The sequence below is a fragment of the Triticum aestivum genome, chromosome 4B (genome assembly GCF_018294505.1).
Source record: "Triticum aestivum cultivar Chinese Spring chromosome 4B, IWGSC CS RefSeq v2.1, whole genome shotgun sequence".
Classification (NCBI taxonomy): Eukaryota; Viridiplantae; Streptophyta; class Magnoliopsida; order Poales; family Poaceae; genus Triticum; species Triticum aestivum.
In genome coordinates this window covers 595,747,771-595,763,276 of record NC_057804.1, presented here as the reverse complement: position 1 = coordinate 595,763,276, position 15,506 = coordinate 595,747,771, and the positions used below count along the sequence as shown (strand labels likewise).

Here is a 15,506-nt window from a genome sequence, read left to right as displayed (position 1 = left end):
CATCAATCTGAAAAAAAAATCTGTTGAAATTTTTAAAAAGTTCGTAGATATTCAAAAAAGTTCATAGAATTTTCAAAAAAGAAAATGTCAACAGGCGCCTAGATGGGCCGGCCCATTTACGGACACCACAGGCGCCAGTTAACGAATATGGATGTTAACTGGCGCCTGTGGCGCCAAATAGGAAATGCCCTTTGCCTCACCTCTGCTGCTGGCGGCCTAGTCGCTTTAGTGGGCCAGGCCGTCCATTAAGGCAGATTTGTTTTTCCTTACCTTTGTCTGTGTTTTTTGTTGATTTTTATTTATTTATGCTCATTTATTTACTTATTTTACGTTTTTTCAATACATTATTTTAAACTCGTTATACATTTTTTTGGATACGTGTATCACATTTTATTGATTTGTGTTGAACATTTTTTTATAATACATGACAAAGTCTGTTCGAAAATATATTTAATGTTTATGAATAAATATAAATAATGTTATAATACATGTTGAACATTTTTTTAACGGTATGAAACTTCTTTTTATATTAAGAATTTTTTTTTAAAACAAACTGTGTCTGCCTAGTTGTGAGATGCATCTCCTCCTTGCCTCTGGCGTACAGTGCGCGGTCGCCTTAATGGGCCGGGCCGGCAAGGCGATTTTAGAAAGTTCTTTAGACTAGTTTGGACCGGTTTTAGAACCTTGCACGCAATTATTTTTTTATCTTTTCTTTATCTATTTCTTCATTGGTTATCTCTGTGTTTTTCCATTCTTTCTTTTTTCTTTTCTCTCTTTTGTTTTTCAAATACATGCCTACTTTATTAATACAAGTTCTACATTTTCGTATACATACGAAACATTTTATACATTTGGACATTTCCCCGAATATATGTGAATTTCGTTTCAGATACACGTTTGAACATTGTCTTAAATGCAAGTGAAAAAAAATTAAAGACACATTGAACATTTTTGAATGGTAAGAAGCATTATTTTAAATTACGTGAATATTATTTTACATTGTACAAACATTTTTCTAAACGTCACAAACTCGGTTTTGAAACGTGTGAACATTTTTTTAAATGTCATGTACATTTTTAATGGTATGCATATTTTATAAAAGTACTTGTGTATATAGGTATATTATATTATAATTTTCTTAAATGTCAGAGAAATTGTTTCGAAACACGTAAGATTTTAAATGTCACAAACCTTTTTCTGAATGGTATGAACATTTGCTGAAAATTACGCTAACATAAAATGTACAATCAGTTACCATTTTCCAAAGTTGTGATGACCATTTTTTAATTTGGAAGTAATTTATGTTTTCATACCTCGTATGAGCTGGAAAAAGCCGCTACTAAAGGATGCTTATAACGAAGAGTTGTTTTACCTTTCCTTTCTCTCATTTTTAATTCACCTTCTTATCAAATAAACAAATGTTTAGATAATTCAAGTTAGTATTTTTACCGTATTCATGAATTTTTGAAAACTGTTAATGATTTTATAAAAGTGTCCATGAAATTTGAAAGTGTTCGTTAAATTTTAAAAATGTGTCTATAATTTATTTTAAAAGTGTTTAAGACATTTCAGAACAGTATTCGGGCTTCAAAATAATTTGAGCCATTATCTACCTTGTTCATGTAGTAAAATAAATCTTCACATATTTTGCAAAATGTCCATACAATTTAGAAAGTGTTCATGTATACTCCTCCACAATCGTGTGACACGAATTGATCTGAGCTAGTAATGTACATGTGTATTGCAGGTCGGAACCTATAACCAAGTAAGATCAAGTATTGAAATATCACACATTACAGGAATCAAACATGTATATTTGGAGTCACATATGCACGAAATTATTTGATAAAATTATTATCAACGTCAAACAAAAATTAAACAAAGAAAAAAGTCAATGACAATTCTTTTAGGGCAAAAAAAGCTTGAGTGAACTAAAATATGGAAGAATAAAAAAAGGGTTGAGATGTCATATTGGCACTGGTAATCATAAAGTAAAGCAATGTCAACTCACTTAGAAGAAAAGAGCTCGCAAAATAAAAGCATAGAAGATTATAGAACAAAAAAGAGAAGTGTATGTATTTTTGATATTTGTGCATATAGTGCATTGTGCTTAAGCATAGCTACGAAGTCTTCTAAATTGTACATATGGCAAATTAGGCGTAGTGAACAGAATGTCCAATGGCCAACAATACTTTGATTTGCCAACTCTTTGTCGTCTGATTGACTTTATCTAATATTCAAAGTTATTCTTACATTATATAGTGGTATAGATTTTGATCGATTGGGTGCTCCACATTTTTGTATTTGCCATTGGTCTTCTATGCCGCCGGCCATTGTCCACACATGCTCACTTGTCGTCACACGTTGTGTATATTGTTGCTATTGTGGTGCCGAGTTGTCCTCACCCGTAGGAGTGTATGCAACAATCATAGATTCCTAAAGTTGGTAGGTCTAAGTCCAAATCCTTAGTTATTTATTACAATTTTGTATTTTCGTCATTTCATAATATAGTCCAATAGATTTTTGAAGTCAAAATTTATAAACCTTGACAAAATTTATAGAGAGAACTACTTATGTCTACAATAACAAATATATACAATGTGAAAATACGTCTCATGATGTATGTAGTGATATGTATGTGGTATTTAGATGTAGACATCTTTCACTATAAACTTTGATCAAAGGTTGTCAAGCTTGCCTTTTAAAAATCAATGTGCTCTGCATTATGAAGTGGAGAGAGGATTAGTTTATCAGTTCTTTAAAATAAATAAGGCCTCAGTTTACATCCCGTCCACGAAGAGTTGGCTATGTTAAATACTCATGGATCAATGGAATTCTTGTATTACTTTTATCGTAGTCAAAATAATGTAAGCCACTTGTTGGCATCCTTTGGTAGGACTACGAGTCGCACCATGGCGTGGCTTGAATCTGGACCTGATGAGGTCGTTAGACTCTGTAATTCTGTTGGTAGCTCGGCTATGTGAGTAATACAAGTAATTTCATATGAATATTCATTTGTGGCTAATATTTAAATTATCAATATTTTCGAATATAAATCACGAGTGAAAATTATACCGCATGAATGTTTGTATTCATCATATTGTATAATTTAAATATAAGTTACAAGTGTATAACTTCTTTGTATCCATTAAATATTTACTTAATAGATATTTAAATGTTCGTGTTTACCAAACATTTTTATGATATATGGGGGTATATTTAAATAATTTTATTTACTAATCATTGTTTGTATATAATATTTGCACATTATTTTTATCACTTACATTTGACAAATGTATTTAAAAAGTAGTGCGTGCAAATTAGGCCACGCTATTTGCAACTCATATTAGTCCCACACGTTTTGAATATCAGTACATACGCAAGGGCTAATATACACGCGCATACACTAACCCCTATGAAGGCACACACGCACACTCTACCCCTATGAGCACCTCCGAAAGACTGAGCCGGCATATCATCTTGAAATTTACGAAGTCACCGTAGGCGCCTCGTCGTCGACGGGAACGTCTCCTCCCACTGAATGCACATCATCGGAAATCCTGAAATAAATCCAGAAATAAATGCGAGCACCAGGACTTGAACCCTGATGGGCTGGGAATACCACAGTCCCTCTAGCCATCCAACCACAGGTTGGTTCGCTTATACCGGTCGATTGGGAAACAATTATTGGTGCCTAACCCAGCCGCCTCCTCCCCAATTAGGGGTCTCTGCCTCCCGCCGACTTTTCGCGCCGGTTCTCCTTACTTCAGTGACCCTAGGCCCATGGGGCGCGGTGGATCCCGACCCTTGCCCGTGGGAGGGCTCCGTTTTTAGATGTGTCTTCAAGATTTGTTAAGATTTGTTAAGATTTGTGTCCTGCTCAGGAAGGCAAAACGACAGCGGCTCTCTGAAGATAATAAGGTTTACCCGCCTAGCTCCCATTTTCGGTGGTGCGTCTAGCATCGTTGGTGGCGTGTGAAGGTGTGTCTCCTGCGGATTTGTCCTTGGTGGATTTGTTCGGATCTGTTCGCCGTTCCTCTATGTTTGTGTGTCTTCAGTTTGAATCATTGCGATCTACGTTGCTCTTTATCGGTGGCGGTTAATGTTCTGGTGCGCTAGTCTTATAGAGCCTTAGCACGACGACTTTCTGACTGTGTACTATAACAAGTTTTGTTCGGCTCCAATGAGAAAGGGGCGATGATGGCGGCGCACCTTTGGCCCGCTTCAGTGCTTGTAGTCGTCGCCAGGTGGTCTACGGATCTAGATGTAGTTTTTTATTATTTATGATGTTTGTTGTACTCACATGATTGGAGATGAATATATCAGATGTTTTCCGTGAAAAAAGTCCCACATGCATCCTCCTTGTGCTACATTAAGGATGTTATCTGTATTTCTCATTGCAAACGTGAATGGTGGAGTGGTTTGGACCGCTAGCTATTCAGCAGTTGGTCTTTAGTTCGAGATGCGAGGTGTGAGATCCGTTTTTATTTTCATGTACTGACAGGCGGACCCCACATGTCATAGAGTCAAAATGAAATGGCAGTTGGCGCGTTGATAAGGGCTTTTTGTGAGTAATAATTTTTTTGAGTGTGTTTTTACAAAAAAGGCCACAGACCTCCTCTAAGCCTTCTAGTCACTGACAATGGGCCCCACATCACGCTGACATGCCAAATCAGCGTCATTTTCGTATCCAAATGTGTGTATTTGCACGTCCGAGCCAAGTTTCTGCACCAGTTCAATGTATGCCGCAAATTCTAGCACCAAAGTAACCATTTACGCCAAGTTTAAGCATCACATGTGTAATTGAATCAATAGCAAAGTCATATAAGACCAAACATATGTACTGCTCTATAGTGTACCAATTTTAAATGGACTTGGTCCCCTCTCTCTCCTCCTAGCATCTCAAGCTAAACATGAACCGTTGATCAGCTCGCTGTGTTCCAGATCTGCCGTCAGATCTTAACCGAACCGAATCCAAGGGCTGAGATCTCCGGGATTCGCAGCCGGCCCACGCGCGCTTTGGTTTTGGCCGCTTTGGACGCGCGCGCTCTAGAGTGTCCCCACCTAAATAAAATACCAACAAAAGAAAAATCCCGCGCCATCTCTTCTTCTCTCTCATCGAAGCAGACTCTGTTTCGTGGTTTCACCGTTCCCTCGCCGTCGCCCTGTACTTGCGCCACCGCAACTCCCCGACAGATCTGCCATACGCCACCGGCCGCGGCAAGCCCTCCTCCCTTTCAACCCCAATCGCTCAAACTCGGCCGCCACAGGAGCTTTTCCTTCATGCGCTCACCACCCCTTGCTCGTGGTCGCCGCCACCGCTTCTTGGCATCTCCGGCCGTACGCGCATCAGGCCAATCCGCCCCGGAGGCCATCGCTGCTGCAAGTGCTAGCAGCCGGATGACATACCAGTGCAGCTCGACCGCTGTGGACAAAGCATCCTCAACCTCACGCACTAACATCTTAGATATTGAAGAGGTAAGATACAATTTGAGAAAGTATAGAAGTGGTGCTAATTTCTTTAATGATCTTCATATATTCTAATTATATGTGTATCAGATGCCATAAATCCGAACCCAGATTTTGTATTTCAGTATAGAAATCAAGAAAGCATACTCTGACCACTACGTGTTTGTGTTTATGTCCACAAAGTTTTTTTTTCCGTTTCATTTCTCATACTCTCATAGAAGTGTAACAGCCATTTAAAACCCCATCTTCACTGCTGTATGTTACATTTGAAATGATCTTTTATAGAGAACACTGCTATATGTTACACTGTACCATGTCAAAATCTGTACTGACAAAACATCAATACTGTCTATTGTTGGATTATTTATGTCAATTAATATGCCAAAAAATGGTTTTCTACAAGAAGTTTTATGTGACTTAAGCTTCGCGTGCATATACTGCTGCATGCTCTTCCTATGCTTATGCTAATGTTGTCTACTATGTTGGTCAGCGCCTTGGCAGAGTCAAGTGTGGACAGTTATCTAGGAAGAAAGTGAATGGAGTTCAAGTAACCATACAGCAGGATCCATTGGAATGCCAGTACGGCCCCCTTTTCAAGATATTACAAATGTGGTTGACTCACATAGTTTATCAAAAGGGAAACAAGGTGTGTCTTTAATATTTTTGGTCACCAGAATCTTGAAACAAGATTACAACTTCTTAGGTGTTGTTATATAAAACCTATGCCTTATGTATTAAAAGAGTGCTCATGGTTTGTCTGAAATGTTCTATTTATTTCAGCACAAAAAGTTCTTGGTTCAGTGGATCATCCAATTACTGGGACAAAACGATTGATCAATCCATCTGGCATATCCATACAGTCAAATACTCCTTCGACTGGACACGTAAGTCTACCAACAGAAGCTTCCGAGCATAAGCGTTATCATGACCGGGAAAGATACTTGGAGATGACTCTAGAACAGCGCACTGCCTACCTGGAAAGAAACCGTGAGTACAAACGGAGAAGGAAAAATCCTGCTGCAGTTAGTGATAATGCACAATCTGGGAGTCAAACTTGTACTTCTACCACCAGTTCAATTACAGAAGGTACATATTAATGCAATAATATTCTGTCTTATTTTTTTAGTATTAACATAAATTTCTTCATGTTCTAATAATTACGGGAATTGTCACTTAATCATGTTATATTTATCTCCAAAACGGGCATGTATATGTATATAATAAAAAAACATGCTTATAATTCAGATTGTGATAGGAATTTCTGATAAGTAGAATATTACATATTTACTGTATAATGTATGCTGTTATTTTTCCGGCGGAACTCATACCAATAATTTGATGAGCTTAAACTTTCTGCATCTTACAATATCCTTCGGTTTGGCATAATCAATCTGGTTGCTAAAAGTTAGACCGCGATCAGTCCATCCGACATATCTACATCATGTAATTAATTGACAGGTACTGGTCAACATAAGCGTGTATCAGTCCATCCTTAACACCAAAAATGAATACGTGGATGAATTAATGTGAAGCTTATAGACCGATTTCCTGGAGAAGAAAAGGTCTACTATAGTTTTGATTCAGCAGTGGATGATACTCACAATCAGTACCCACCTGAATTTCTGAATTCTCCCACACCTAATGGCCTACCTCCACATGTTCTCAGGTTGATAATAAATTGCCCTGTGATCTTGCTTCGGAATTTAGATCCTCATCATGGATTATGCAATGGCACAAGGCTTATTATTAAGGCATTTCAAGATAATACTATCGATGCTGAAATTATTGGAGGACAACATGCTGGAAAGCGAGTATTCCTTCCAAGAATTCCTTTGTATCCTTCTGAAGATGATGTGCTTCCCTTCAAGTTCAAGAGAAAGCAATTTCCAATTCGTCTTAGCTTTGCAATGACAATCAATAAAGCTCAAGGTCAAACAATTCCGCATGTTGGTATCTACCTTCCAGAACCCGTGTTCTCTCACGGTCAACTATATGATGCATTGTCCCGAGGAATATCAAGGCAAAGAACAAGAATACTTGCCAAGCCAAACAGGGATATCGACCCATCAGGAAAAAGTACCAAAAATATTGTCTATAAGGAGGTTTTGGCACGATAAATGTACATAATGCAGAACTGTCTTTGTTTCACATATATATGAGCATGCTTTACTTTGTCTCATAATATTGGTACGTTGACAATTGTTGAGATTTTTTTTATAAATATACGCATATATTAGAATCTTGATTAACATAGGCCTTATATTCTAATCTGTTCTACAGATACATGGATACATAATGTTTTCTGTTCAGAGAGAGCACGAATGGAGTATTGTGCTACTATTGTCAATTTTTTTGTTTGCTGTAGTTCTAAGTTTGTGTCCAGAAGATCATCGACTAGATCAGGATCCTTGTTTCATTTATAATACACCGAATCATTTTTTATGTGCAAACCATGAATTTGCTTTAGTAAGCTGAAATTTGGACATTTACGTTTTTTGATTATGCCAGCCTTAGATTGCACAGAACCATGTTCGACATTGCAGACTGGTTTTATACCATATAGAAGGTGTTGTTTTTATCTTGTCATTGAACACCTCTTCGCACTTTTTTTTTGGTCTCAATACTTAACTTGATACACTCTTATGTTGGCAGGGTCAATTGGAATCATATGCCTTTATGGATCATGAACTTGAAGTGAAGGCTTGTGCTGAGCTCTAAGCATCCATGCTTCAGGCAACATTAGTATTAGATGCCAGCTTCATTTTGGCATGAGCTACACTCTTTAGTTGTGGATTTGAAAAATATTAGTAAAAGAAGTTTATGTATCTATATGTATTGTTGTACGTGACATAGCTGTGTATAAACAATACGTGAAATCAACCCTGAAAACAAACTCAGCTCGCAAATAGCAATAATTGTATGGTGGGGATTCTGCCATGACCTATTTGGTTATAAGTTATTGATGTTCAACTTGTAGCTGTGAGCACTTGTGTTCTTGCAAATTTTAGTTGAGCTTTTGCTTATGTTGTACAGTGGGATACATTTTCCAATCCTATATATGGATGAGAAACAAGGGGTCTAAAAATTGGAATGATTATTTTCTTTTACGTAAATTGGATCCTCTGCTATCTTTCAGTTCCATCTTAACTGGTTACTACGTGCAAAGCACGTGCAGTTTACTAGTATGTGTAGGCGAGGAAAAAGAAAAAGAGAAAAACAAAAAACGATCAGATCTGCGATAGGCAAACTACAACAATGATCATATCCGCACCAACCATCTCATGACAGCACACGGACGACGAGGTTTTGCAACATCAACTCATTCATAAAGGAAGCGGCGCTTAACAGCCACCATCACCAGATCCAACCATCTAAGGCCTGAATCTAGATTTTCACCTGAAGAACCAACCCGAGAATATCCGAGCAATGTCTTCAACAAGTTAACAATGTTTAAACATCACCATTGTCCGGTATATAACCAACTCAAGTATCTAGGCTTTCACTCCGGAACTCGAGATTGGGTGCTCGAGTAGCACCACTTTTGACGTCACTTATGTGTCGTCGCCATCGGTTTTCTGCGATCCCAGCAGCTACATGTGGTGTGCCACCGCCGCCCGCTGCACAATTACCGCTCTGCGTCAAGCAAGTTAATATGGATCATCATGCTTGCTCTTGGGCATTTATCTCAACCGGTGTTGCATGTATTCTCTTCTTTCAGTTGCACAAGAGATATGCATAGTTTACAGACTTATTTCTCTAATTGAGATGATTTGGAATTTTGGGCTTGGGAATCCATCTCGATAAACCAACCAGGTGTTGGCTTTCTACCCCGCTCTAGTTCAGAGGGGAACTACTAATATCATCGGATCCTGGATACAGCAAACTGGAGAGAAGAATCAGCCACTGCACTAGCTACCAGCAAGCCGCTGATCATGCCTGATCGTCTGCTAAATTGCACCTCTACTCCATGGGCCAGGTCACGGCAATGGGGCTCCTCACCGTGCGCCGCCTCCCCTGCCCCGCGCTCCGCTGCTTCCACACCAGGTACCCCTCCGCGCTGTCCTTCCCCGCCGCGGCCGACGCGTCCACCCGCACCTGGAAGCTCTTCTTCTCGCCGAACTCCGCGAACGCCAGCGTCGTGGGCGCGACCGTGACCTTCACCCCTACCGGCGCGCCCACCCGCGCCGTGTACGTCGAGTTGGGCGCGCCCACGTTGGTGACCGTCCTCCGGAGCACTGTTGATGTCTCGCCGCCGCCGTCCTTGAACGCCACCGCGATCGACGGGTAGTTGAGCGTGAACCCAGGGTTCGCGTGCAGCAGTTCGCTGCAGTTAACGGCGCTGTGCGTGATCTTGAACACCTCCCTCTGCGTGTACCCCAGCGTGCAGAGGTGCGTCACGTAGTCTGCCGGCTCGATGTCGTAGACGAGGCCCGGGTCGACGGCGAGGGCGGGGTTCACGTGCCCGGCGCCCATGGCGAACGCGTCGGCGCGCTCCCCGCTGTCGCCGTCGGTTATCGGCTTGCCCTGCCGGTCCGTCACGTCGGCCGTCGTCATGATCGCCGACCGCACCATCGCCGGGCTCCATGAAGGGTGCGCTGACCTGACCAGCGCTGCGATGCCGCTCACGTGCGGGCACGCCATCGACGTCCCCGACAGCACCGTGAAGTTGGACCGCCGCGCGTCGCCGTCCAGCCCCGACGGGCCCACGCTGCCCGGCCACGCCGCGATGATGTTAACCCCGGGGGCGATCACGTCCGGCTTCAGCACCGACGGGCTCGTCACGCTCGGCCCGCGCGCCGAGAAGAGCGCCACCGCTGGCGCGCGCGCTCGCCCGATCCGCGTGCCGCCGAACGCGATCCTCGCCACCGGCCGCGGCGTCGAGCTGATGTACTTCTTGAGCTCGACAGCCTCCTGGTAGCCGACGAGCGTCGCGGGAAGGACGTGCACGTCGACGGAGTCCTCCTGCCGGTTGATCTCGGAGTTCGCGAGCACCATGACCGCCCCGCCCGCTTCTTTCACCGCCTGGCCTTTGTCTGCCCGGCCGGTGATGCCGCGGTCACATACCACCATCTTCCCGGCGACGTCGGCCGCGGAGAGGGAGCCCTTCATGCAGTACATCGCTTCCCGGGACCCACCGGCGGCGTAGAACAGCTCGAGCGTCTTCCCGCCATTTTTCAAATCGACTTTTCCCGGGTACATGGACTCGCCGTACAGGACCCGGCCGTTGCCGAGCCGGACGTACGCCGGGAAGCGGCGGTCCAGTGTGGCGGCGCCGACGGTGAGCATCCAGGGCGCTTCGTTGGCCACGGAGCTCGGCTCCGGCCCGTTGTTACCGGCGGCGCTCACGACGGAGACGCCGCGCACCGTGGCACGGAAGCTGCCGATGGCGATGCTGTCCTCGAAGAGCGGGATGGGAAAGCCGCCAAGGGAGAGGGACAGCACGTCGACGCCGTCACGCACCGCATCGTCCATCCCGGCCAGTATGTCGGAGCTGAAGCAGCCGTTAAACCAGCAGACCTTGTACGCGGCGACGTGCGCGCCGGGAGCCACGCCGCGCGCCTCCCCGGCCCCGGCGCCGAGAACACTGGCTCCGGCCACGGCGGCCCCCGCGGCCGTCGACGCCGTGTGAGTCCCGTGCCCGTGCGCGTCCCGCGGCGAAGCATACTCCCGCGTGCGCGCCGCGGCGTCCGACGGGTCTGTCGGGTAGTTGGCGCGGTGGCCCTTGGAGTAGAACCGCGCGCCGACGAGCTTGCGGTTGCAGTTCGTCGCGTTGAACCGCTCCCCGGTCTCGCACACGCCCCGCCACCGGTCCGGCACCGGCGGCATCCCGCGGTCGTCGAAGCTCGGGCTCTCCGGCCACACGCCAGTGTCGAGCACCCCGACGACCACGCCGCGGCCGTACCGCGCGCGTGCCCACGCCCCGGTCGGGCACACGTTGAGGCCGAGGAACCGGTAGGAGTACGTGGTGTGCAGCTCGACCCGGCGGTCCTCGCGCACCGACGCGACGCCCTGCAGCGCCCGCAGAGCTGCCGCCTCGCCGACCGAGAGCCGCGCCGCAAAGCCGTCGAACACGGTGTGGTAAGAGTACAGCAGCCGCGACGACGGCTTCCACTGGCGCTTGTCATCTTGCTCCGCTGAGGAAGGCACGGATTTGATGAGGAAGGCGTGGTGCCAGTCGTGGTCGGAGGATGTTGCGTCGCCGCCGCCAGTAGATCCGAGTGGGTGCAGCTGCACAATGTAGGTCCGCAGAGCCTCCTCCTGATCCGCGGCGGCGCCATGAAGAAACACCAACGAGGAGGAGAGGAAGAGGAACACCACGTGAGAGGCGAACAGGTGGAGGAAACCCATGGCTGCCTAGCTGAGCAACCGAGCAGGTGCCTGCTGTGGTTTGCAACGGTGAGGTTGGAGATGGAGAGGTGAGATTCATCGGAATGCACGGTGCTATTTGAAGCGGCAGAGCCGGGGAGCGGCGCGCGGGCGCGGGGGGAGGCACGGCGAGAATTTGAGACGGGGAGAGAGGCCTCGTGAGGATCGCCCTCGTCACCGGCCGTGACACGAGGCGCGCACCGGAGGGAGTAATGGCGGCTGGGTCGTCCGGCTGCTCGTCGTCCGAGCTCTGACTGACGCCGGGTTCCTTAATGACGCAGACACGGGTAGAGACAGAGGAGGAAGACGGAGGGAGGAGCGTATCTGTTCTGTGCGTAGTGCAGGAGTAATTGTTCAGCGCGCGGGTGTCGTGCTACGCAACACGACGACGGGCGCGCAGGGCCTGAATCCTCCATTGCTCGTCCGGGCCAAGCCATGCAAGCGCCGGCCTCGCTGCCTCGTGCGTGCCATTTATGATGCCTGCTGCTTCCTTGCTTCTGTTGCGCGCCGCCCCAAGAACGTCTTTCATTCTTTGCACGCGTATATGATGATGGATGCGATGCGTGGCCGAGGCGCTCCTCCTGCGAGAAGCTTTGCACCAGCGCATTTATCATTGTGATGAAAGTATCAAGGTGCTACTGGCCAATAGGGTGCTACCGGGCTCTTGGGCCGTTGGATCTCAGATCTGATGGTTCCCTGAGAGCTTTTGAACATTGTACAAAAATAAAATCCTAGAGTCGGAAAATTGCGCACAGATACAATAGCTTCTCATATGCCGTTGGATCTCAGATCTAATGGCTCCTGGATGCCTGTATCATGGTACCATCTAAGAGCCGGTAGCATCTGATATTTTTTCTGTTGACTGTGATATGCCTGCTACGCCTGGTACTATTTAATTCTATGTTCGGAGGGTATACTAGGAAAATTAAAGTTTGGATGGTATTTGAAAGTTTTGTTCAGTTTGACTAAAGCATTTAAGTTTTTTTTGACATAGTGAAAAATGGTAAATAGTTTACCTAGGTTCTCTGAGTATTATAGGAAATTTTGATAGTATTTTGCCTAGCAATTTGAGCATTTGGCTATTTTCGATGAAATTTGGATTCAAAACAATTCTGAGACATATCAACTTCGGCTTGGCTCGATCCAAGCCAGCCAAGCCACTCCCCTAGTAAATGACATGTGGGTCTTGCATTTCGAATTTTGCTTCCACATCCTAACCTACTTTATTACAGGATTTTTCGTACTGAAAACCTTTAGAGTTGTTATTTTGTGTTACAATTGCCTCTAACTTACGTCATGCTATAATGTCCTCAAATAAAAACTAGTTAAGTACTCCCCTGAAAACAAGTTGCAACTAGCGGAAACACTGTCGATTACTCAAGTTGGATGTGAATCTTAAGAATAGAGTAGGTATGTTGATTGCTCCTGGATGAGGAGGGAGACTGGACTACCTCGGCTACCTACTTTGTTAGCTCATGCCACTAGGCACTCTTCATAGGCGCCTGCGAGGACCCACATTGGAGGCTCACCTGGAAGCTTTGGGTGTCGCTTCACATTAAGTTCTTCGTCTGCCTTGCGCTCCAGGACCGATGCTGGACAGCTGAGCACCTAGCTCGTCATGTGCTACCCAAAGAGGTTGCTTGCGCCTTCTGCGTTCAAGAGGAGGAGACAATGCAACATCTACTCGCAGGGTGCTCGTTCTCCCGGCAGGTGTGGCATGAGATACTAGGCTGGATTAGATCAACCACTGACCTGTCGAGTGTGGACACTGAATTCCACTCCCGCTGGGCCTACTCTTTCGACCATGCACCCAGGCCGGAGGGAAAGGGATTGGCCTCCCTCATCATCCTCACCGTCTGGTGGCTCTGGAAACACCGGAACGCTGGCATCTTCGATGGCGAGCAGCCTTCGGTCTCCCACCTCGCCAACATAATCGCAGACGAAGCGCGCCTTTGGGTTAGGGCCGGCGCCACTGGGATCCAACAGATCATCCCCGAGAGCTAGTTTGTGTTCATGCAGGGGCTAAGCAACCACGTACATGTGTGCTCCTAACTCATTTCCATGCCTTCTTGAGTACATGGCTTAGTGAGTTTATGTAATCCCATGCTGTAACTCTCTTCTTCTATCAATGAAAAGATATGCAGCCTTAGCATATTCACGAAAAAAGGATGAGGAGGGAGACTGAGCCGCTTCCACCATGGAGAATTTCTCACCCGCCTTTGATGACAATTAATGCAATCAGTTATAAGGTCTTGTGCTTTATTCACTGAGTTTAAACATTGTCTGTCGATAAGATTTCGGGGGTGATAGACTAATACTGAAGGATATTTAACTTATCGTGTCAAGTGTATATGGTGCAACAGGCCGAACCATGTGTTTTTTGTTTTTCCACTTTTGCTCGTATTTTTATTTTATTTTAGTTTTCATCTATATGATTTTTGTTTTCCCTTTTATTATTTTCTGGGATACATTTTTTATTTTATTTTTCTAGGGCAAATATGTGAATACTTTTGAAGTGTATAAACATATAACCTGGCATGGCTGAACAACTTTTTTCAAATCATAAAAAAATTGAAAAGTTCATTAACTTATTTGTAACATATGATAATTTATTTATGTGCATGAACATTTCTATTGTGATATGTGAAAGAAATTGTTTTCCTAAAAAAAGTTTAGACAATTAACCTTTTGATATTTTTAAACATTATTAAATAAAAGTGCAGTTCTTAAATATATGCAAATTAAAATATATTAGTTAACGTGTCTTACTAGTGGTGACCCATATAATAACCCTTAAGGCGATTTGCTAAGCTATCTCTGTATCTGGCGGCAGCGGGACTCCTTCTCCTTCTTATGGGCATCATATAGCTAATTCCCAACCTAAAGGCAGAAGGTCTTCTTGATCTTGGCCTCTACCTTAGCAAGCCAATCCTTCTTATCAGCACGAGGAGGTTACTCAAAATCACCATCGTCACTCGAGCCATCAGTATCTGCGAAAACCTCCTCTCTCATACCACCACGAGGGTTAGAATGCTTCTTCACTCAGAGACGCTTCACATCATGAACAATGGGGTTGTTGACGTTTAATTTAAGCATGCGCACGTGCATGTGGGATGGATGTGTGGAGGGATTCGCAGAGTTCGAAAACATATAAAGTAAATCTAGGTTTCAATACAAAACATACAAATGTTACGGTTGCATTTAAAAATAAAAAAATTGCAAAATATATTCAACATTGATCTTGTTTCAAACATCTCGTCAAAACAACAACGGCGGTGAAACAAAAATCTAATTCGGATGTACGGTTCAACATATATGACAATATTTATATTTGAAGAAAGAAAGAAAGAACACCGACTCAATGATGGGAGAGAAAAGAGTGGAGTGTGTTTTGTTTTTACCATAGTATATGAGGCCCTTCTGCAAATACTCCACCAAATGTTTGAGCTTACTTGCATCCCTCTGTTTCATATCCAATGGCTCAAATGTCACTGGTGTATCCGGTGCACCAAATTGGACTGGTGCACATGATACGTCCTCCCATATCATGAGTAAAAGTTGCACGGATTGGCCGATCCTCGCCGTCCTTGCATCTACCGGAGCTCAATCGATAGTGCGGAGTCGAGCTCCACCGCGAGCTAGCCATCGCGTACTAATGTACTATGGCACGG

General features: G+C 44.7%; 1 protein-coding gene and 1 long non-coding RNA gene across 2 annotated transcripts; one reads left to right on the top strand and one right to left on the bottom strand.

The window, feature by feature from the left end:
• The first annotated feature begins 5,111 nt into the window (after positions 1 to 5,111).
• Positions 5,112 to 8,537, top strand: LOC123089328 (uncharacterized). The gene is made up of 4 exons (XR_006442255.1): positions 5,112 to 5,478; positions 5,960 to 6,115; positions 6,250 to 6,555; positions 7,136 to 8,537. It is a non-coding gene; the product is annotated as an uncharacterized lncRNA (long non-coding RNA).
• A 617-nt stretch (positions 8,538 to 9,154) lies between these two features.
• LOC123089327 (subtilisin-like protease SBT1.2) lies at positions 9,155 to 11,910 on the bottom strand. The gene has a single exon (XM_044511035.1). The coding sequence runs from the start codon at positions 11,815 to 11,817 to the stop codon at positions 9,430 to 9,432; it is 2,388 nt and encodes a 795-aa protein (XP_044366970.1). The 5' UTR covers positions 11,818 to 11,910; the 3' UTR covers positions 9,155 to 9,429.
• Between the last annotated feature and the right edge of the window lie 3,596 nt (positions 11,911 to 15,506).